At 36.8% G+C, this 25804-nt stretch overlaps 2 protein-coding genes across 2 annotated transcripts in view; both read right to left on the reverse strand.

Moving 5' to 3' along the window:
• Positions 1-10998, reverse strand: part of Smp_193360 (hypothetical protein) — a gene marked incomplete at both ends in the record, with an annotated part of 34141 nt that extends 23143 nt beyond the window's left edge. Inside the window, 4 exons of the mRNA XM_018797365.1 lie at positions 2265-2522; positions 5075-5242; positions 7383-7520; positions 10897-10998. Coding sequence (XP_018652414.1) covers positions 2265-2522; positions 5075-5242; positions 7383-7520; positions 10897-10998 — 666 coding nt within the window. The remainder of the gene's footprint in view (positions 1-2264; positions 2523-5074; positions 5243-7382; positions 7521-10896) is intronic.
• An 8554-nt stretch (positions 10999-19552) lies between these two features.
• Smp_016240 (hypothetical protein) lies at positions 19553-25627 on the reverse strand (the record flags this gene model as incomplete). Its single annotated transcript, XM_018797366.1, has 9 exons — positions 19553-20070; positions 21579-21715; positions 24622-24786; positions 24823-24988; positions 25025-25114; positions 25156-25241; positions 25281-25399; positions 25437-25509; positions 25550-25627. The coding sequence occupies 9 exons, from the start codon at positions 25625-25627 to the stop codon at positions 19770-19772; spliced, it is 1215 nt and encodes a 404-aa protein (XP_018652415.1). The 3' UTR covers positions 19553-19769.
• Positions 25628-25804: the final 177 nt, after the last annotated feature.

The following is a 25804-nucleotide window of genomic DNA, read 5'->3' on the forward strand; positions in this document are numbered from 1 at the left end:
GGAAAAAAATAGAGTGAGAAAAAAAGAGGAACAAGAATGATCAAGAGATGATGACTATTGGGATCGCCGAATTACCAGATATCAACGAAAAATGAATATTACCAATAATAACAATAATTCCACTCGCTTTATTCAATAATGTTTGGTTATAGTGAAAGGAATTCCTAACACAAGAGCGGTTGGGGATCTCAAAAGAATTTAACAATCTCCACAACCCCGATACCGATAATCGTCACGTGACTAGCTTTGAGAGGAAATCTCTAAAAATAACCCACGACATATGGACTTTGACCATGTTGGTTATGAGGAAGGTAATCACCGAAGATAATGGAAGGTGTTCGTGAAGTATCGTGGATTCATTGGAGTTAGACTTGTACACCATTGGATCCCAGATCAGTGGTCTAGACCGTAGGTCCTGGGTTCAATTACTAGTGGCGTGATCGCGGATGCGCACACCTGAAGAGTCCCGTACTGAACAAAACAACTGCCCAATGCTCCCTGGTTTTTAAGAGTTCCTCGATAGGATCCTTGGTTAGTTTTAACACACAGCCGGATTAAATTTACTGAAATCGGCTAGCGACATGTTAATTCACTAGTATCATATTGATCTTGAAAACCCTACTACTGGATGAATACACACATTTACGAATTGTGTGAAAACAATTAATTATTCGGTTTGTAATATCTCTTATCCGAATTTTCAGTAAGTTGTAATCCAGATAAACAAATCCGACAAATTTAAACACTATAACATAAGGGTTTATGTGGTTGTATCTCAGTCGTACCATCACTGGCATCATTCAATTGTACAGTGTACAAAATTCCAAATTGCAATTTGAATCAATACAGTTGGTGTCGTTTATGTCTTGTTGTTAATTAATCCGACAGATAAATGTGTATTTGTAAACACATGATGGGATAAAAAGATGACATTATTTTCGTCAATATTTTTGGTATCGATTCTTTATGAATTCTGGGCAAAGTGACAAGCATGAACCTCGTTTAGTGTGACAACCATATTCTTTGAATCAATTCAGATGAACTATATTCAGTATTTTTTTACGGTAACTCTGTATCTGATATTAATGATTGTGTAAAAATTAGTATATAAATGATTGTATTTCGGTCTAATGACGATATGATTTTGGGATTTGTTTGAGAGTGTTATTTCCGAAGTTAATTATTCTTCATTGTACCAGTCTTTCAAGTTTTTATTTTGTGACGTAAGAATCGCAGTAGTTACAGATGGTCAAATAAAGCAGTAAGACCGCGAACCCAATAGATTCGACACGTAAATTAAGAATGACGATACACGGACATACTAGCAGCAACCACCCAGACACATAAAGAAGGCCGAGCTATAGTAAATCAGAACTCACCTACTCTCCATAATCGTTCGATAAACCTCGTGGTCAATTGTATCACCTTATAGGAAAAGTTATTGACCAAATTAACTTAGCTCAGTAGCCAAGTATATAGTTTCTGTGTGTGAGAGAATGTGACAATCATAGTATCCAACTGGAAAAAACTGAAGTGTGTTATTTTAGCCATTACGCCACCGCTGAATATTTGGGCTTAATTATTACCAGTTTCAGTTTATTATGATTGAATGACTGTCACATCAACTAGTTGACAGTACTGTATAGAATTCTACATAGTTGAAATTTCAAAGAAAAACGTTTGCATATAACTTTACTTATGCAATATATTAATATAAACTAGTAAAGAAAACATACTTCATGTTACCATCGATATCAACAAAACATGAACAAAAATGGACATGAAGTTCGACTGTAAACATCCCGAAATTCGAAAATCAGGGAAACTCACAGACAATTTTCATCAGTATGACATTCAGATCAATAGGTACGATCAATAGATACATCAACAAAGAACCAACCTATAAACCTATACAGTAGAGGTCAACCAATCAACATGAAAGGCAGTCAAAATGGATGCAAGAATAAATTAAAACAACTAAATCTACGAAGATAATCGAACATAAACAACACCATCAGAACAACTGATTTACTACTTGTAGAATAATTACGAGGTTTGCTTCCATATGCAGCGGATGCTGGTGATACTGTCCACAACAATCAAAGACACGTAATTAAACAACCTAACTCAGAAGACACAACATGACTAATGCTAGAAAAATAATTTACATAAAAAAGTAATTGCTCTTCATTATTAATTTCAACAATCCTTTGTGCTACAAAACTATTAAAAATACTGATGATGTTTGTGTATTGATCACTTACGGGATGTTCAGTACGTAGAATTTCATTACTGACAGAATTGAGATCAATTAATTTATTTAGAATAAATGGTGGACTATGAATAAAATCAACATTCGTCGGATTCGTTTGTGTAGGTAGTATATTCAGTGAATTTTGTACACTAGACCGCTTCAATGTTTTCAGAAAACTCGGCTCTAAGCAACCAGTAAGAAGACGTAAGTATAAATTTAATACAGGTTCACACAGACCTCGATTACGTGTTACAACTTCGCATAGACCCTGAGAAGAGAGAAAATGAAGTTGTTTTAAAAAAAACTGGTAAATTGAAAGAAAAAACTCAACTGATTTGATATAAAGCTAATAGATGAATAAAACGTAATATAATATGATCAGAGGATACTGTTATTTGAAATCTCCCTACAACGATAACAATAATTACATAAATGTTAGTTTCGATTACTGACTGATACCGGATAGAAAGGGTTGAGAGGTAAAGAGTAGTTGTTCAGTGTTTCTTAGTTTTCAACAGTTTTCCAGCTGATATTAATTTGTCACATACATTTGCGATGCCTTATGCCCCTGTCAAATATCACTGATCAAATTATCGACTCCTATGACCTTGTCGCTGTGCTAAACCAGCACTAGAAGCCGTTAGTCAACTCTAAATTCTTATTGGTCCTCGATGTAGCTGCTTTTCGCGTAACCCTGCCTATTGAGTCTAGAACACAATATTCGCCTACATTGTGTGAATAATATATTTCGGACTTGCGCAGTTTATATAAAAACATGCCAGACCGCATAACACCATGAAATGAAAAATAATAATTATACAAGAGAAAGCCAAAAGTGGCTGTGAGTATGGGAGACTGTAATTAATAGATCGGGAATAAATTAGGAATGGTAGATCGTATAATGCTGACCAATAAATCAAATGATATAGCTACAATAAGGATGTATATAATAATAGTCTATGAACAATTCCCGGGAGATGCCATTCATTCAATCTTCTTCGGATAAAACACTATTCTTTGACTTCTTCAAAACTCTAAGCTCCAAAACCTCCTTTTTATCTCCCTAATTTACAGTTTTGGGAATCATGCCTTTGATGTCTAATCTTTCCTGTTACCATTGTTACCGTTAACACCTTTACTATTCTAGGATTTCGACTGAAAATTTCATCTATCTGTGCCAATAAGGTATGGTAACTTGGACCGATGTACATACGTAAAGGTTCATCATTGCAACTGACTGATTAATATCAATTTATGATGTTTGAAAAAAATAACTTCAAATCGAACAATTGAACCCCTTAAAATCCAACTTATATGAACATTAAACTTGACTAGGAATATTAATACAATACAGAAATTGAACTAAGTATTTAACGTGCTCGAGGATTCAGAACAAACGATTGTGTCATTTATAAAATCCCAAATTAAAACAAAAGATTCGTCTACAAACCAGTAACATTATTAAGTCAACATACAATTTATAAAAGTCAATTCGTAAAGTGTATAAGAACGTCACGTGTCAAAGTTCAATCAAAGATAATGAGCTTCCCGAAACAATTTTAGGATAATTTATTTTAAAAAAAGAACAAGCGACAAACCAATCAACACCTAGTAAATTGGTCGAAATTGAGGCAAGTACTTTATTATTAGAACCACTGATTAAGCGTTTAACGGTATATATTTCTAGCCTCAGTCTATTCGTGAAATATAGTACGATAGTCATTTATCTATGTACTTCGGAATACAGAAATAAATAACTGGTATATATATAATGATCTTGGACAAGATTTATGACAGTCAAACAAACATGACATCAATGGATTGTGAACATTTAGAATAGTATGTATTAATTATTTGAATCTTCCCATTGATGTTTAAGACTTCAATTGATCAGCCTCTCTTGGTATATGTGAATCCTATGCCGAATGAGTCGACATTGCCACTAAGTTACAACAATTTTTAAGCCAAGATAGATGGTGGTTAACAGTAGAATTCATGATGTGCGCATCGTCTTATTTGGGACTCGTTAGTTAGATATATCTGGATCCCAGAGCTGATGTTCACCTAGAGACTCGAACTCAGTGCCATTTGCTTTAAACTCAATATCCACTTAGCCATTGAATTTAGATAGTCGCTGATTTGTACTATAATAATGGGGAGTTCTAACTCGCTGAGGAGTAAGACAGTAAGTAGAAGTTAGATATAACAATAAGTGGAGGGAGATAAAATGTTCAGGATTTTGAAGATTGCGATTTAAAGTAAATACATTTGGACAATTGTGATTGTTTTGCAGTAATATCACCTTCCCTTTCCAACAACTGAAATCCACCGACATCTTCAGCAGTTGGCGACTTTATAGGTTGATAAGAGCATCAAGGACTACCTTTCAACTGACAAGTCTCTACAAGTTTACAAATACTATATTGGGGAAACGTTTTGTAATGTTGTGTGACGGATAATGATACTACTCGACCAGCCAAACCTAGGTAATGGGATATGGGTTCGAACCTATTGTTTGAGATGTGAGTGTCTTAACTAATAGGCTACCTGTTTACAACCATAAATTTTTTCCGACTAGAAGCAACTTTATGTGCTCTATCTAGTCCCTTACGACTGTCAACTTTACTCAACTGAACTAGATTCTTAGTGATTGATAAAGTATAACACCACAATTCAACTTTAGTTTTTGCACTCAAGTGACTTGAAATACAGTTAGATTAAAGGTCTTTTCAAAACTGAAATTTTATTTTAAGACCCACTAATAATGAATGAATAATATTGAAATCTAACTCAACAAAATAATTAGCGTACGAAACTTACCCAGTATATATTAGACTTGACGATATTCTCCGGATCTGCTAATAGACTGCCTGGTTGAGAACGAAAAAATGCTGAAAATATAATACGATGAAGTATACTGATTATTTCTGTGCACAAAACTTCATTTTGTACAATATCACATGGTAATAAAACAGCTTGTTGAGCAATCTAAAAAAGAACACCAAATAGGTAGAGAGAAACAAAAAAAGAAAAGTATCAAAGATAAACAGGCAGATGAAAACAGTTGTGTTTAAGGTTGAGAGTGAAGCACTAACCATATCTAAACTAATTAAATGATCAATAATAAATAACCCCTAATGTACACATAATAAAATACAATCCATTTAATTTCAAGTATGCTAACAGATTTTGTCATAGTATTTGTTATGCACTGGTTTCAGTTTGTGTGCCATCGAAAACCACAGAAACCATGGGAAACTGTTTAATTCGAGTGTCATAATCCTTAGTAGTCCGCACCCAGGACCGCCCAGATATCAACTCAGGGACTTCAGGTAGCACAATGAGTACTTCATTGTTAGGACCGAGCTAGTGGCGAATGGCACATATTTCCAGCATAAATCAATCTGCCATATAGTGCGATAATCACCCAATCCCATTGGTCACCAATACTTTACTCCAGACTTGTGGATGAGAGCGGGTCAGGAGAGCTGTACTAGAACGACACAGTTAGTCGGCTAATGTTTCCTGATTTTTAACGGTGTACCAACTGAAGTCAATCTGTATCCAATGACACCTACAGAATAGAAGTAATCGCCACAAAACTACTTTATCTAAATTATGCTGACATATATCTATGAATTAACTCAAATTATTACGTTTGTATTTTAAACTTCAGAGAAAGTAAATAAACACACCCAATTAATTAATAATTGCTATAGCTGGATAAATACCAGGTGAAGTTGAACTTCCTGGACCGTCCTACACGAAGTTATTGTTTATAGATTTGTTGTATAATAAAATATTTAAATTATTGTATTATTGTATTCCACTACATGTAAGCTTCTGTTTGACGCATAAACTATTTTTGTGCTTTATTACGGAGCTTTCACTCTGTCCTCTTCCACTTACGGCGTAGTTATGCCCGAATTGTAATTTCGTAACTACGTTGATGTACGGTCAGGATTTTACTCTATATCATTGCATGAGTGATTCATAAATTCGAATTGTATAATTAGTTATCTGTCCGTTATGTTATATTCTAATCTGGTTATTGAGCGAGTGAGTGTGCGAAACCGCATTCATGGTCAACAGTTGTTAAGGATTATTCTCGGCTGTTATTTCACCATCATCGTGTCATTGGTTAGCCGAAGAATATTGGTACTAGATAGACAATTTAGGTGCACCAATAAATACTCAAATTTGATCAATACAATTGCTCTCCTGTATTAAGGTTCGATCACACAGGCCCCAAAACTACCACAAGGAAGCTATTTATTTTTACCGACTCATCCGACCATATATTCTGAGAATATTATCGTTCGCTTTTAGTCGGGACTGAATTTGCTTCAACAATTAAACTCGATGAGCTTATTCATCTAGAAGTATGACGTTAGACAACTGAAACAGCTTACACAACCATTGTGCTACCTTGACACGGTGGTTGAGCTTGTGCATTGTGATGACCCACTCAAACTATATTGACTGGGGGATTTGTTTCTTTACATCCTATTATACCCTTCGGTTCAGTTGAATATATCTAAGACTACACGTAGTAAACCCATGGTCCGAAGGTGTAGACGTACTGCCAACTGCATTGAGGTGTGAAAGCAATAAGGTGTTTCCTGTTGGACAACCAGAATCTCCAGAGGTGCTGTCTTCTTAACGGAAGGGGTTAGAAAATGGTCGACTTTAAAAATAAAACACTTCATTTTACCCGATGGATTTTCATCTCCGACAGTAAGGCCTTTTGAAATAAGTATTTAACACGTTCAAAACCACTCACAAAAAGACCATGTGTGACCGACCTTATACAATTGTCTTTTAGACTGTGGCGTTACTTCCCCACGTCTCTAAGACCGCCAGTAATCCAGTTTTACTTACAGATATCTAAAAAAGTGTACTTCCATAGTGCGGGCAACCACGAAGTGACAATTGTCTTTATATCTTTAACAGAACTCAAGCTCACCTCAATGAGCAGTTCTGATGTGTATAAACTACGCTGATCTACAAAAGATTCTAGCTCAAATATTAATGATCCTTGATTATTTACAATATTTAGTAATATTTAAAAATGAAAATTTCACACCATAGTTACACAGTAAGGTAACTAATAATTAAAATAATTTACCTGTGTCGATTGTAACTGACTAAATAACACCAATGGATTTCTTTGTGTTGCTTGAGATTGTGAATAAGCAAACGGTTGTGATAGTGAACTTAATGATGAAGAATGTTGTGACGCTGAACGAAATGCTAATACTGGCACCTAAACAAAGGAATTTCAAGCTTTCTTTTTAAAACCAATGAAAATATCAACAGCAGTAATAGTGTGAACGATAAAATATTTGGAGAATACGTCTTACCATCCTATCAGAACTTATCCTAATAATCTATCAGTTTCTTTCAATTACCATACAGCCAATAGTGATAGATCGATGTTATTATGGTATGACCATTCCATAAAGCTATTCCCATCCTATTTCTATTCCAATACAATATGATGAGATGCACACTGACTAAGCATTGGTGTTATATCTTAACGAAGAATAAATGAATGGTGCCTGTTAGGAATTATTTATGAACTATTATTACATATATACTGTTGCGATATGATTTACCTTATTCCCGATCTATTAGTTACAGTCTCCCATACTCACAGCCACTTTTGACTTTCTCTTGTATAATTATTATTTTTCATTTTATGGTGTGATGCGGTTTGGTTTGTTTGTATACAAACCATGTATGTCTAAAGTATACGATTCACACAGCGGAGGCTGATACATTGTGTTCCGGACTGAACGGACAAAGGCTAGGCGAGAAAGACTAATAACGACTCAGAGTTGACTCTAAGCTGCTCGTGCTGGTTAATGCGTCATTGGTTTGGCACAAGGACAAGGTCGTATAAGTCGGTGTTCTGATTGGCGATTTCTATTACGTGGTATTTGACGGGGCTTAGGACATAACATTTAGTATAATTCATTGTCTACGTTAACCATTTAAAGGATTTTCAACAGTCAGGAACAGAAGAGTCTAGCAAAACACACGTATCTTCTTTATCCCTATAGCATTGAGACTCCATTCTAACGTGAAAGGCTAACAGGTATTTCAAAATTTTACAATAAATGGCCCTATCCGAATACTGACTCTAATGAAACAAGGAATTAGGGACTAAATTACTCGCTTCAACCAATAAAGTCACAGGTTTGAGCATTCGCTTCCCACTTACATTGGTTTAAGCAGCTGAATAATACTTGTAGTAATTAGAATTGTTGACCTCCAAATGCCATGGTACGGTCGAGGGTGAGGAGAGTCAGTTCTCCCTCTCCGAATGCTCTCACATGGCCACAAGTTTACAGACACAGTCATGGAATTCCTACTCATTGTCTTCAAGTGGTGAGGGTGTTGTTTATCAAATTGAGAGGACAAAACCGAATGTTCAGAGCTTTGGCCGGGTTGGTGAACATGTAGGAGTTGGAAAACCTTGATTCCCAGCAAGTGGTGAACATGGGCTCTACAACCTTGAGTGTACAAATGGAGTACGAACCTACTGTTGGTCACCAGCTACCATAGACTTCACCTCCTGACGTCGCTCTACTACCTTGTGGATTAGACCTCTAGGTCAACGGTTCGGGAAGTGGCCCACTAAGAAAACCAGCTCCTTTGATTTTGGCGTCCGAGCAGTATCCCAGCCTCTACACAAATTGAATGACGAAGTGTGAAGCATATATATTTGATGCCTCCTTGTACCAATATTTATGTTTAAATAAATAAATAATTAGTATTGTCAAGCGCTTACGTTATTTATCCTAACATTTTGGAGGATAAATTACTCGAATCTTTTTAGTCCTTCTATTATTTATGCATATGACCTTGAAGGGGTGTATATGATGTATGTGTGTCTATATATCTACTTGCATATCTCATAACTAAAAAAACTGGATCACCCATCACTTATTGAGTAGAGATATTTGTATACCCCGCTTCCTATCCCATTATTGTCCATTTTCATTAACGAATGTATAAAATTCATGTACCTCAAAATATTTATGCTCGACTTTTTATATCCTGTTGTTCTAAACGTGTTATGTCGACAGAATGTATACGTAGATATGTGCGATAGATGTTAATATAACTATCAAACAGACACTAAATATGCTTAGCAAAGATAAAGCCGAATATATACTTGTATGTTTAATAAATGATTCAAAATAATGAATTATAGGTAAAATTCATTTCTTTAAACAAACAAAAACAAATGATCAACTCTTCAGTGTTTGATTGTAGCAATGCTGGAAGATATTTAGTCGCTTTTTTTAACGACGATTAAATTGGACAGTTATGAAGTGTAGGGAAATTATCTCCCGCGCATTCAACCGCAATCAACGAAAAAAGGATGATTAGATAACCGTCAATCTACAATTTAACACTAACCGCGTATCATTCAATTAGACCAACGACACCAACATTCTAAATAGGATACTTATTTTTATTATTTATTTAAACACATAAATATTGGTACAAGGAAGCACCAGATAAATATGCGCCGCACAAATCTCATTCCATTTGTGTGAGGACTGTGATACTGCCCAGGTGCCCAGACTGAAGCACGTGGCTTTCTTAGGGGGCCACACCCGGAGCCTTTGACCTAAAGGTTTAGTCCACAAGGCAGTGGAGCATCGTAAGGAGATGTAGTCCCATGGTAGCCGGTGACCAACAGTTGGTTCATACGCCATTCGTTCCTTCAGGATCCTGGAGCCCATGTGCACCATTGGTTTGGAATCAGGGTTTTCCAACTCCCCTAGGTGGACCCTCCACATCCACCAACCCGGTTAGAGCGCCGGACATTCGCTTTTCGTCCTCTCACTTTTGTGAACAACACCCCCGCCACGAGAAGGCAGTGAGTAGGAATTCCCTGGTAGAGGCTATATATTCGCGTGGCCATATGAGAGCATTTCGAGAGGGAGAGCAGACTCTCCCCACTCTCGGCCGTACCAGGGCATTTGGGGGCCGGCTCAGTGGTCTATCGGTTAAGGGCTTCGGCTCGAGACTGGTAGGTCCTGGGTTCGAATCTCGCGGGTGCGGGATCGTGGATGCGCACTGCTGAGGAGTCCCATAATAGGACGAAACGGCCGTCCAGTGCTTCCAGGTTTTCGATGGTGGTCTAGCTTCAATTGACTCATGATTTCAACTGTGAAAATAGGATACATATAAAACATGTATAAATTAACACATATTTTCCCCTATATCATTATCAACTGTAGTAGGGAATAAGCCTTTAAATTTGTTTCATAATAGTTTGGGGTTGGGTTAACAGTTATTAGGAGGATAATAAATCTTCGTTTGAAGAATGATCCGTTACGTCCACACTTGTGTTGATATTTCTATTTGTGTAGATAATATTTATCATGATATAAAGTACAAGTGAATGAGTACTTAAGTTACGGATAAAACCTGGTGATTTCTAAACGAAATAAACTAGTATCACTAACCTCATGGAACAAGTTCCTACAGATATCTATTCCCCTTTCCTTTGAGAATTCTAAGGTTGATGAAAGATAATTCAACAATTACTGTAAATAAATGAAGCTATTTTATTCTCAAGTAAAAAACAGAATTGTATTTTATGACATACAACAACTCACTTTTAAATGTTTTAATAAAAGTATTAAACAAGCTACCGCTGCACATCGACTAGGTATCCTTGGTGATTGAGCAGCTTTGCATAAATTACTTATTAACCGCATACGAACTTGATTAAACGGATTGTCACTTTTCTCACTATCGACATTATATCCTATTTCTAATAAACTACCAGCACGTATCAATGGTAATAAAGCGTGTACTAGTGCAGTTGAAATTGATAATGGTATTAATCCGATTGAATCAATGATTGAATCTAAACGATTAGCTCGAATTGCTACCTCTAAAGGGAATACAGCGACTAAATTACTTAGAAGATCTAGAAAAATAGAAGAGGAAAAATGAAGATTTTTTTGAAATATTTAATACAACGAAAAGTAAACTGTTTAGCAAGACAGTATGGATAGTTGATTTTTGAGAGAAATAGTACAACTTTGATTCATGCGCTTCAATGAAAGATAATCTACATTGTCCTAAATTTTGGTATTTTTCACTAATCTTTTCTTAGGCTCATAAGTGTGTCCTAAATAAGGTGAGATTACAAAATGTATACTTGTCCGACCTACTGTTAGTCAAGAACACTGTGAATTTTGAGGGTGCTGGATCCCCAGAAATGACTTAGTAGACGTCTTATTATTGTAATTTTATTTTGGAAGTTTCAATTTCTCATTTTCGCACCAAAAGCGCCCATTTTCACCTTCATATTGTATTTCCCATTTGGCAGGACCTTAAATGTTATTGTTTCTTCCCCTCTTTTGATATGCTATTTTGTGGCGTTCACCAAGGACATTTTTATGCTGAATATATACGCTTGAGTTGTGTGCTCGTTATTGTTCGTGCTTCTGGCTGCTTGTGGAATATACTTTCCCTCATCCAAACCTGGACTTCTCCCTCTAGTTAGCGGGGCCGGGACGCACTGGAATAGTTTAGCTGGCTTGTCGTTGTAACACTGATCCTTCATTCCGTTTGCCGATTTTTAAGTGATCTCGTAATCTCTTCAAACATGGTAGGGAATAATTCAGTTTTTGACTTGAAACAAATCAAAAAATAGATCAATTTACATGAAATTTCCACTGGTTTACTAATAGTTTGAGGAAACTGTTCCAAATTGCAGAAAGTTATGGGGTGCTAAAACAAGGCATAACGTAAGCCCATAAATTTATTGTTGATCTGATTCATGTCAGAAGATCTACGTTATCAAGTTGTGGTTCGCTCAATAATCTTGATAAATAGTTGGAGACTCTATAAGTGACATAACTGAAAATTTTTTGCAGTACCACAAACATGTATTTATTCTTGATCTTCCTTTAAATCCTGAATTTCATAGTCCTTATTCCTTGATTTTATTCTCTCTTTAATTATATTCTCTATATTTATCATTTTACTATCATTTATACTACTATTATTTCGCCTCATCTAATCTGATTTGAACGGTCATGTAATATTATTAGCCTTTAAATGGAGAGTGGTTAGAAGCCAAATAAATAATTTGTACTTGGTGAATGAATTACACTATTCACTATTTTGATATCGTTGCTTTCCCTTCTCTATACTAAGACAAAGTGTGACAATTTCGGACGATATGAAAACGTGTTGGATCCAATTTTATTTATTACTAACTGACTGTCTATGACTGAATGAGTTAGCTGATAAAATATAACCTCGGTTGATGAAAAGTAACTTTATTATATCACATCAATTGGGTTCAAATGAGTCAGACAGTTATAAACAACATAGAGCCCACGGGATTCCGTGAAAAACAAGAATCTATTCAATTCAAGGGTCTTTTGAAGATCAAGTCAAGTTAACTGCGTGAGGTTCACTCGATTTATTATGAAGATTTTTCTTTGGGTTTGAAAAAGACAGGCTTATTACGTCACAATAAAGTCATAATAGACATAAACCAGTATTCAGATTGAAATGAAGTCATTACAAAGTGATCTTTAGTAAAACTTGCATCGGTTACATCTTACTGGAACTTGAAATTGTTCAGTGAAATTTATTTAGGTTTACTAACGATTGAAGGATTTATTAGTATTAGTACTAAATCTATTATACTGTTTAGTCGTTAATGTTGATTAAATTATACATCCATTCAATTAACACCTCAAGTCATTAGAGCTTAATAATTTGATATTACAATGTGTAACATATTCTTTGGTTGGTAATGATCAGAAGAAACCTTTGATGCCATTATTTTCTTCAGGTAAATTTATTCATTAAATAAACAAAATAAAACAGATAAATGTTAACTATTAGAAAACGCTGAAAAACTGTTCCAATTCAAAAGGTTTTCTTTGTAGAGATATTCCAGATGAACACTGATCATGACATTTTAAAGCAAGAATGCTGGATCTAAAACAAATGATCTACTTAATGATCACAGTACCTCCCATCCTTTTGATATACAAGCCTCTTCTTCATTTTGAACTTATTTGGCTTGTCTTCGTTCGATTACACTCTCTCATCAGAACATTAACAGAATGATTTACAAGCAAGTTACTGATATAAGCAATGGATTGTTCATTAGCTTGAGGATAGTTTTTTTAACAGACGAATTAATACAAACTTAGAAAAAGTCATAAACAGCAAAGTTTAAACACGTCGGAAGTGAGACACTTAACACTAGTGGTATTGAATGACCGTCGAGCTATGTTGCCGTTAGACTGAAGTCAAGATTATAGCAATGGAGAATGACCTAGTAGTTCTAATGGTAAAGCGTCCCTAGCAAGACCTAAAGGCCTGAGGTTCGATCACTGGCGCGGCTATGAATGGCTATTGCTCAGGCGCTTCATGTTAAGGTGAAATAGCCGGACAAAGCTTCATGATTTTTAATGGTATTCCAACTGAGATCAATCTACGGAGAATACAATCTACAAAAATTACTTCCACCTAGTTAAGAAATAAAAAGAGTAGAAAAATCGAGATAAAACAACATTTTAAGACTGATTAACAAATAACTAACAACAGTAGCACAGAGCTCACCTAATGCATATAGAGCTATAGATCGACTTGATTCACTCCATATAAGATTTGCAATTATTGTAATGATTTCATCTCGTGAACCAGGACAATGCTGAGTTTAGATATCCCGAAAAAACGGCCAAGTTTGTGAATTAAATAGAAAAAAAGGAGGTTAACGAAAGATTATGACGACAAATTTACGTTGCAATATTATGTGGATCATCATTTATATGTAAACGACCATGTTACATGTCGGACGTTAGGACAACGATGATATATACAAAACGGTAAGGTGATACAAATCATCCAATACTATGCAAGAGTCGATAAACTTAATGATATAATATTATATATATATGCTAGTAGTATACATTGTAACTTAAGAAGTTCAAGTAACGACAATACATGTTTTTATGATCTAACTGGAAGCTTTTTGATACGCTATACTTTATTCTAATCTCTGACATCAACTTATATCCAACACAAGTTATTGCCGAATGAACATACGACTTCTAGTCAATGGTATTTGTTATGTCTGAAAGAAAAATAAATTAACAGTAACTGCTAGGAACTATTTATGGACTATAACTGCATATATTCCTATTGAATAACTATTAAGTAACTATATTATACGTATACTCATATTCCTTTTATTATAAGCTTCCATTTGACCCATTGACCACGATTATACGACTTACCATTCTTAAATTATTCCCAATCTATTAGTTATAATACCTCAGTCAGTCAGTCAGTCAGCTACAACGTAGGACCAGGCACATATATGCATCGGTCCAAGTTGCCATACCTCGTTAGCACAACAAGATCAACACCGGATTCATAGTAGTTAATTTAGTGGTGGTGGTAGTATATAAATTATAGGTTGTATATAAGGATATAGTATAGGAAGGAAGAAAGTTATGAAGCAATTTTAATCTCAAGGTTTAAGATAAGATAAAGAGTGTATACGCCTACGCCATTGTGATCGATTCTGAGCCATGTCACCTAGAGTCTCCAACCATTGGTTACGATAGTCACGTGGACCCCAACCAGGTAGTCTGCATCTGCCAACATGGCTCAGGCTAGAAGTTAGTGACTTCAAGCACTGATGCCATGTTTTGGTTTGGCCGCCCCTAACTCTCTTCCAACCATCTCCTACACTAGTCATCATAGAGCGTCGTGGTAATCGGTGTTCAGGCATACGTAACACGTGGCCCAACCATCTCAGTCGATTAAGATTCATCACCTCATCAACTGATTTACCATCATTCCCTAATACCCTGAGTCTAACCTCACTATTACTTACCCGGTTATCCCAGCAGATGCGAGCAATATTTCTAAGGCATTTGTGGTCAAATACTAGTAACCTACGAGTATCTTCTACTCTTAATGGCCATGTTTCACAGCCGTAAAGTAGAACAGAGCGAACTGCTGCGCAGTATACTCGTCCCTTAATTGATAGACGGATGAACATCTCGTCTTCGCCATAGGTGACGTAAGTTGGCAAAAGCTAAACGAGCTTTTTGAATCCGTGCTGAGATTTCGTCAGACCCCAACCCATTAGGACTGATCAGACTTCTAAGATAAGTGAAGTTGTCGACGCGTTCGACTACTTCACTCCCTATCCTTAGTTCGGGTGTTGACGCAGGCCAGTCCTGAAGTAACAATTTACATTTGGATGGGGAGAAACGCATCCCAAACATCCTTGCATTATTACTGAGTTCCAACAGAAGACTCTGCATTTTGTCAGCGTCTTCACCAAACAGGACTATGTCATCTGCGTATTCTAAGTCGCTTAGTGGTCCCCCTGGTAGGAGATCAATTCCTGAAAATTCAGTTGCAGAGAGTGTTATTTCCAGCAACAGGTCTATAATGAAGTTAAACAAAAATGGGGATAGTGGACAACCTTGACGGACACCACTTGAGGTTGTAAAATCAGATGACAGTTCGCCATAAGCTCTCACTCGACTGGTAGTGTTCAAGTAAAGAGCCTTCACAAGGTTTATGTACTTCTCAGGTACACCTTTTAATGACAGACACTGCCACAGAACCTCTCGGTCTACAGAGTCAAGTGCTGCTTTCAAGTCAAGAAAAACTATCATTGTCGGACGCCGATAAGCGTGTCTGTGCTCTAAAACTTGACGAATGGTGAATATGTGGTCGATACAGCCACGACCAGGTCTGAAGCCAGCCTGATTTTCTCGTGTTTGCAGTTCACGAGTCTTAGTTAGCGCCTGATAATTATTGAGGCTAGTATTTTAGATACTATGTTAGTCAGACTAATCCCTCTATGGTTATCGCAGGATGATTTTGACCCCTTTTTATATATTGGGACAATCAGTGATTGTGACCAGTCAGATGGGATTACGTCCGTCTCCCAGATTTTAGCCAGAATATTAGTCAACCTAGTCGCTAAAATTGGACCACCATATTTAAAGACCTCTGGAGCCAATCCATCTGGACCAGCTGCTCTTCCTCGTTTCAGATTACTTATAGCCTTTTGAACTTCAAGTAGGGTCGGGGGGCCTACTTCAATGTTCCATTCAGGTTTTCTGGGAATAGTGGGTAGTTGTGCAGTAGCTGAAGGCCAGCTAAACTGCTCCTTAAAGTGTTCCGCCCATCGTTCTAAACGTTTGGGTTGAGAGCAGATAAGGGTTCCGTCTTTTTCCGAGATTGTCTCACTTACACTTGACTTCTTAATTCCAGTTTCTTTTATTAGTCTGAATAGTTGCCTGGTGTTGCCTACAGCCGCTGCCTTTTCCATCTCTTTTGCTTTCGTTGCCCACTACTGCTCACGATCGTTCCTTAGACTTTTAGTTAACCTAGATCTAATTTCTTTACGCTCTTCGTCATGTTCAGAGCCTGATGGGATGAGTTTACGCGAATCCATCAGTGAAATAGACTTAGAGGAAATCCACCGGTTTTTTGGAGCCCTATGGTTTAAATGACTAATAGATGTTACTGCTGTTTCCACAGCTGTTCGTATGTCTTTCCAAGCAGCATCTGGGTCAGTCTTGTTTACAGAACTGCCTAGATGTGAACTCAGTTGTTTCTGGAATTCGCATTTGGCTTTCTCGTCCTCCAGTTCAATCCTAATGGGTCTTCTTAGTGTACTTTTCCTGCGTCCATTGAGGCGCAGACAAATGCGCGCTCGTATTAAAGCATGATCAGAGTCTAAACAAGTATTCCAATACGAGCGACAATCTTCTATTGAGCCTCTCCAACGATGACTGATGACAATATGGTCTATTTGAGTCCATCGTTGGTTTGATGCAGGTGGTCGCCATGTTAGACGATGTCTCTCCCTATGCTTAAAATTAGTGCTTGCTAAAAATAAACGATTGTCTGAGCATAGTTGCAACAGACGATCACCATTATCGGTTCGTTGAGCCGGAATACTAAAACACCCACCTAAATTTCTTTCTGTTTGATTTAAGCTGCCTACCTGAGCATTAAAGTCACCCGCTACGACTACTATGTCTGAGCGCTTAGTTTTCTGAAGAAGCTGAGAGAGCTTTCTGTAAAAGTCATCTTTTACTTCATCATGGCTGCAGTCAGTGGGAGCGTAGGCAGGAACGACGAAAAGGCAACGACGTGTGTCCCTATCCTTCCGAGTTCTTACGGAGCCATTTAGCCGGACAGCACACAGGCGACTGTCAACGGGGATCCATTCTAGTAGTGCCTGTTCTGCCCTTTTACTTAGTGCTATGCCTACACCTGCAAGTCCGCGAGAACTAGCCAACGGGTCGCCAGATACACGGAGGGTGTATTTCGTTGGCTGTCCATTTTGGCGAGGTGAGGTCAAGTGAATGACCACACTAGGATCCTGCATGCGTGTTTCGGAGACACAGCATACATCAATGGTACGAGATTCTAGGGTCTTAGCCAAGGAGGCCTGTTGACCGATTTGACTTAAAGTACGTACGTTGAAGGCTCCAATGTGTAGTTTGGAGAGAGGTTTTAGTAGACCTGGGACAGCGTTTCGCGCACTAGAATCGTTGGCCATGGTGACACTTGAGGAGGAAACCGAGAGAGGAAGTTTAGTGTTGAAAGTCAAGGTAGAAGGAATAGTAGGAATTGAAGAAGGAGATTGATTATGAATACAATGGTCTTGAGTGCTGTTAGAGGTATGAGGGCTAATATCACTTCCCGGTTGCCCACACCGTGGAAGGGTTCTTCTAGAGATACCTGAAAAGGAAATTGGGTTAGAAGTGGTCTTAATGACCTGAGAGCTTGACCACAGTGCCCAAGAGACAACTGCTTGAGGTCGGTCACACACGACCTTTTTGTGGGGGATTTTTGACGTGTTAGCTCCGTTCTTCAAAGGAGATTACCGCCGGAGACGGATATCCGTGGGATAAGGCGAGGTATGCATTTTTAGGGTCGACCTTTTCTAACCCCACCCCTCCTTGTGGGAAGGCAGCATCGCTGTCATGCTGGTTGTCTGAAGGAAACACCTTACTGCCGTCACACCTCTGTACAGTCAGCAGTACGACTTCACCTTCGGACCTTGGGTTTGCTGCTTTTAGTTTCACTGCTCTTCAAACGACCTGTCTGGCATGGTAGGACCTTGAGGAACGATTGTTCCAGCCAGTACAGCTCGGTCGATTCATCACGATACCTCACAATCAGCCAATTTTGGCTTGACCTTGTATAATTGTTATTATTTATTTTATGGTATGATGTGGTTTGGTTTGCTTCTATATGAACCAAGTATGTCTGAAATATATGATTCATGCGGTAAAAGATGTGTTCTGGACTCGACAGGCAGGGCTAGGCAAGAAGGACCAATAATGGCTCTAGGCTTCTCATACCGGTTGAGTCATTGGTTTGGTACAGTGTTAAGATTGTACAAATAGTGTTCTGATTAGCGATCTTATCACGTCACAAATTAACAGGACATGCATTCAGAACAGTATTGACTTAGACAGTTGAAAATTTAATGTTCACGTCCTTACGAGCCTGTATATATATATATATATATATATATATATATATATATATAAATGATCTTCATCGTCTCCATGGCTATCATTGGTAGATGCATAACACTGGATGCCATTCATCATAATCCCTTCCTTTGTTTCGAAGGATGCTTTGATGATCCTGCACCCATCCTGTAAGTGCTTTTCGTGCTTCTTTAGACAACATCAGTGCAACTCCTTGTGTACAAGGCATTTTTTTCATCATGGCCTGAGTATAACAGCAACTCTTCCAATGTTAATCTTTTCAGTCCAACTTGCGTGCAATGGATTTCACTTATTCTAAATATGGCCAGGTTATATTTTTTCATTTCCGCAGCCACTTGAATGGTCCTCCCTACCTTCTATATTGCGCAGATATTCCATGTACTGTGTTAATTTTTGTTCTGATTGTCAGAAGGGTCATCGGTCCCGCGGTTCCCAAAGAATCTCGACTTTCATCATGAGGCGTCATAACTCATTTAAACACAGACCTTTTAACTCCCGAGGCAGAGTTTAAACGGTTGAAATAATTGTTTGGTTAGCGTTTTTTCGCAAGGTTTTCTACAGGATGGGGTTACTGACCATATGCCCAAGCCTCTACCATCCGTGCTTTGGACGGGCAGTAAACCTAAAAGGACTGCAGGGGAAGTGGGATAAATTTATTAATCATTAAGTATTAATAATAGTAATGAAGCTCGTTTACCAGGCATGCGTTCATATAATCTATCTCGAGTAATACTTTTTGCGAGGTCCTGAAATGTTAAAGTAGGTGGAGCCCAGCTGTTGAAGGTCATGTTGTCTTAATTACAAAGTAATCACTTCACTACTTACCAAGCACCTAGTTAATGAAACAATTACAATAATGATAGTGATATTAATAATACTATTTTATTATTAACTCTACTTAGTGTCTAATCTACAACAATTATATGTAATGCGAAGACTAAATATTATGGGTAAAACAACTGAACATCTGAGTAGCGTAATACTAAGGATAAAAGAAGAGTAGCAGCACAAGAAAAAACAAAATGACTAACCTTGAAAATATGCAAAAGTAAATCTAAGCCAGAGCATAAAATACGTGATTTTAATGTATTATGAGTTTGAAAAGGTGAAGTTGACAGTGATTTTGACAAACGTCCACTTGATTTATTAATTGTAGAACCGGTTGAGGATGAACATGCAGCTCGAAGAAGAGTAAAACCAAGTAGGATCATTCCTTGAACAGTGAACTCCCATTGTTTTGAAGTGCTAAGTATTGAAAAGAATTCAATGAAAAGAATTTAGTTTGTATACAAATAATTGTATCTATGATTTCGAAAACATTGGTGTTTATCCTATCCAGATGATAATTTTATAGCTGAAGCGTTAGATAACACGATTCGCGACGTTTGCTATAGAACTGCAAGTGTGTATAAGCTAAGATATAGCATCAGTTCATGAAGTTATTGACTGTGTGGATCGAGTCATGTCGGTAACTGTAGATTGCCTAGTCGGGATACAAGCGATTATTATCAATAATGGTTGGAGACTTTGAGTGACATCGTTCAGAATTAGTATCAATGAAGCAAATGCAATCACTTGTTGTCTTCCCTTAGATCTTGGGTTTGAAAACGAACTTGTATCCTTTACTCTATGAATCTAGCTCTTCTTCCCAAACAATATTCCTTATACCTAATTTTTTTAATACCACTGATACCATTACTGCATCGAATACTCCATCATTTCTTTTGATAATTTCATCTCTGGCTTGACAACTTAAACCGATGCACATGTGCCAAGTTCTAAGTTACGGATGAAAAAGTGACTTTATCTTTTTATTGAAGCACAAAATCAGATACAACAGGAAACCAATAGAATGCGCCAAACAAAGTATAAATAACATTGTGGAGAAAGTTGAGTATATTTGGAGAGAATGGAGAAATAAATATATAAAGCAGTTAACAAGAATAGTGTATAATAGGAGACATAATTCACTTAACAATACGAACGAGACAATTCGGAATTCTTTCAGTGAAAGAAATTTCATATTTATGAAGAATGTAAAAGAATATTACAACAGAATCGCAATTGATTTGTTTCGAGACATGTCTGATAACGTCTCAAATCACTGAATTGCACCGTTTCTCGGACCCAAACCAGAGAGTCGTGATAGGCTGGCGTTTGTTTTTTATTTATTTATTTGGACACAAATATTGGTACAACGGGGTACCGAATGCGTATGCGCCACACAAGTCACTTGATTTGTGTGTGGGCTGTGATACTTCTCGTGTGCCCAGACCGAAGCAGGCTGACAGATCCCAGTCCTACACAACTTTCTTTTATACCATGGTCCCAAACCATAAACTCACCACCTCTCCGCTTTCTCTAACCCGTCTCAGAGTCGACAAATAATGCACTACGTGGAAGCTGCTGGAATGATATTCGTGACACACGTCTAAGCAAATGAAACCGATGTTTCAAGACGGTGACACTAATTGAATTATGATCACTACCTCCGAAAGTGGTTGATATTAGATAACAGGACCAGTTAAATCGCTCATCAAAGTAAATATGTTCGTACTAGTCCAAACGAAACAAGTATGAATGCATAAATTCAAACTGGTCGGATAATCAACAAGAACATATATCCCCACAATTAAAAGTAAGCAGAAAAACACACGATTCCATGATAGCTCGGAATGTTTTTATGTCGGGTCTTCGTAAAAAGCAGACAATATTGATAAATTCAACAGACAAACAATGTTATGTAAATTTACCAGTGTTCACTAAGTTTGAGGATAATTTCTTTAGGATCATCCGGTAGTCGGCATAAATCACGAAGAAACGACGACTCTAACACCAAGTGACTATCAGAAAATCCCGTTAAAATAGAAGTAGTCAGTAATTGAGTGGCCTTTATAAAAATATGGCAGATAAAAATAATTAGCATAGGAAAAATAAAAAAACTTGATCTCTTCACACGACACTACATCCAGTAAAAGTTGGTGATTTAAGATATACGAGAAACTCTAAATCACTATTGAGTACACATAGCTTGATAAGATAGTTAAGGACGAGCTTACATTATATTTATGAGTTATGTCAACGAAATCACTATCTGTAACCAGCCTCGCAAGGATATATTGCAGTACACAGTACTTAAATTTAATAGATATGCATGAGCACACTGTTCCTATAATACATGTTAAGGAACAAGAGTATCTTGCTAAAAGACAGTTATCACAGACCGAAATACTAATACGAGAAAAAAGCAGGAAATCTGAAAATACACTTAACAAAGTTTTATTTCAGGACAGCAATTTACGATTTATGCTTGCAGATTACTTCGGATTACATCATTCATCGTATCTAACTAACAAATACGGAAGATAGTCGCACAATATTGTATACCGTTATAACTTGTGGCCGAGTGGATGCCCTGATAATGTTCAACGTGATAAGACCGCCAATCAGAGAGCAGAGAATTATCAATCGGACCAGTGACACATGAAACCCGTACGAGCAGTCTAGAGTACGTATCGGTCCTGCTTCTGCCTAGCCCAGCCAGTTAAGTCCAGAAACGCCTCTGCGGTATGAATCAATATATTTCAAACATACTGAGTTTATACACCAACCAAACAGACCACATCATACTATAAAATAGAAAATAACATTTGTACAAGATTCAGCTAAATGTGGCTGTGAATAGGGAGATAGTAAATAATAGACAGGGCATAATTCAGGAATGGTAAATCATATAACAACAGTTATAGTTCAAAATAAAGCTCATGATAAGGGGGACATGAATATGAATAGTTTAGTTATTTAGCAACTATACGATAAAAAATATATGCATAGTATTAGTTCATAAATAGATCCCAAAGTTATCATTCACTATCGTTATCGGGACATAACATATATTCATTGGAATTAAACTTGTACACCTCCAAATAACGAATCTGTGGTCTACAGGTTAAGCATTCATGTGCGAAACCGAAGGGTCCGGTTCCCGTGTGCGGAGTCGTGGATGCGCACTACTGAGGAACCCCATTCTGTGACGAGACGGCCGACCACTGCTTCCAGTTTCTCAACTGTTGTCTAACATAAGTCGATTTTGTATTTCAATAAGCAATTTATGGTGTGACTTACACTTATGAATTGATTTTTTGGATTAAATTGCCATACATAATGAAAGTAACATCCATAAATCTGGTTCAGCCTACACAATGACTGTGAATAATGGTGAATAGCAGAATCAGAAGAGATGAAAACGGCAGAGGTGATAGGTGATGGTAGACAATTATTCAGACTTATCAAAGAAACAGATATTAAAAACCCGGCTGTTAGTGACTTTCTCGGAAAAAGACAGGTCCAATATTCACTTAATCCAGGAAACTGGAACTATTGGTTGAACACTTTAGGGGACAGTTCAACTGGCCTTCAGTTACACTTAAGTTACCTACCATTTCCAAGCAACCTGAATGGCGAACTGGTGTAAGTCCTGCAACTTTTAGTGAGGTTAAAAAGCCTATAGACAATCTAAAGCGAGGGAGAGCAGCAGGGCTCAGCAGACTAACGTCTGAGATCTTTAAGAATGACGGTTCAGTCACTGGACGTAATCCCGTCTGGTTGGTTTCGATCGCTGATAGTCCTAATTTACAAGGACAAAAATACTCCTGTGACAAACACAGACGAATCAGTTTAACTAACATAGTCTAAAATATTAGCTCAATAATACTTTGATATTGAGAGAAAATCTGAGAAAACTAGGATGGCTCCAGATCTGGGGACCAAATATTCACCCTGCGTCAGGTTCTAGAACATAGATATACTTCCTGATAACCGACTACAGTCGTACTACTTGACAATTAGTAGAATCTGATCACTGAACTCGACAATTACAAACCTCATGATGATGTGGTTGCTGAGCGATGACAGCTCATGAAGCTGGATTATTTACGCGATCCCCTCCTAATGAGTTGTTATTAAAGACAAGACTACTAGTCAGAACAGCTGGGTTTGATTCTATCTGATAAAATAACATCCTTATATAAAAATTATCATCACAGAAAATAAAATTGATCATACATTATAAGCGATTAGAGTAAATTAGTTTTGTAGGTCGTTTACTCTACAATGAATTCAGACCTGATTGTTAGTTCATATCTTTTACCACCATATATTCCCCCTGGGGACTTTAGGGTTGCTCATATGAATCTAGAAACGAGTGGATGTAATATTTGGATGACATTGTGAGTCCAGGGTTACACAAACTTATCAACAGTGTCTAGATATTCGCCAGTAAGGCATTTATACAACTAGCCTTTAGATCTATAAGGTGTGTTATCAATGGAGTCCTTGGGTGAAATGGGTCAGAATCAGACAGTAATGTAGATTAATTTACTGTTAATCGCTACATGACTTAATCTTCAATACTATTCCACATATTTTGTTCCTCGAATTCACTTCTTCCTTTTGAATTATATTTTTCAATGTTTAGTCTCTCTCAGTATGATTACTTAAACTATTATCTTGACTCCTTCGGTATTTTTTGGCGAAGTATTACTAAACATTACCTACCCAACTTTAATGCTAATCAGACAAACGTAGCAATATATCTGAAAAGATGAATAACTGAAAGATTTAATAAACGAACACAGACATATGTTAGGATAATTAAGAATACTTACTTGAGATTGAGTACTTCGGTTGGGGAGTAAGGTCATTAAAACGGTATAATAGAATTCCGAACCAATTAACGATTTGGACAAACACTAATAGCCCGTTGTGGGAAAAAAATAAACTAAACAGAGAAAATACCTTAACAGTTTCAAAAATAGTTTTTCCAAAATGTTGATTTGCTTTAACTAATGAGAATATTTTCATCATTAACTGGCCGCGTATAGCTTCAAATGATTCGGGCGGACAACTATTACTACCATATACAAGTGATATAAGTTTTAAGAATAGAAATTCCATATATCTCTAACTAAAATAATAATTAGGAAAAAGTAGACAAACCGGGAAAGAAAATAATAGGATACTTTGTATAAAAACTGGTAGTTTATCTAATTCCCATGAAGTAATCTTGGAAAGAGATTTTTCCAGTATTTTTTCCATGGACTTTTGTTGTAAGCTATAATTACTGAGAATATCCAATAAGCATATAATATTTTCGTTGTGCCACCTGAAATTACAGTCTTCTTTTAAAAAATTTATTTACTCTACAGAACAAAGTGAATCAACCATTGAACTTAAAACAGTATTCGAGTTTTCCAGCTTCACTAATGCCCTCGCTAGAACATCGAACAAACTGAAATATTGATGAATAATAATAAACAGGAATGATCTTACAGTGATGGCTCTGAGCACACATAAATTAGTTTTCGAATCATTCGGAAGCACAAGCGCTCAACCTTCCAATCTTCCAGAAAATCTAACTATAATTAAAAACATTTAGAATTGACAGATCAACATACATTATTATTTAGAAATGAAAAAAATATAAGTCTAACAGAAGTATCCACCTCTTCCGACCATAAGGAATCAACAACATGCTCATATATCTCTAACAGCTGCTCATGTTTACTGATACCTTCTGAAAATATTAAACCATTTTGTCAAAAAAACATTACCCAGAAGCGCTTCAAGAGAATTAAATCTATTTGACTTCTCAGATGTCAGAAGTTTATCGAAATAATTAACAATCTGAAATACATTAATGGAAGTATTGGAAACATTTACTAACCTCTTGAAAACTCTTATTCAATAGAAGTTTTGATACTTCATTAGGGTTCCCCAAAACATTTTCCAACTCAGTGTCCATATGAAGACTCAGTAATGACGAAGAGTAGAATATTGATTTCGTCTAGTGCTACATAAAAATGTATGAGATAATCGAATAGCTTACATCGTTGAAAGCCCCTTATAACAAATTTATTAAAATAACACATGAGGAGGTATAAAAAATGGTTCATTTTAATCCAATATTTATTTTCAAATA

This window comes from Schistosoma mansoni, chromosome 4, assembly GCF_000237925.1.
Source record: "Schistosoma mansoni strain Puerto Rico chromosome 4, complete genome".
Lineage (NCBI taxonomy): Eukaryota > Metazoa > Platyhelminthes > Trematoda > Strigeidida > Schistosomatidae > Schistosoma > Schistosoma mansoni.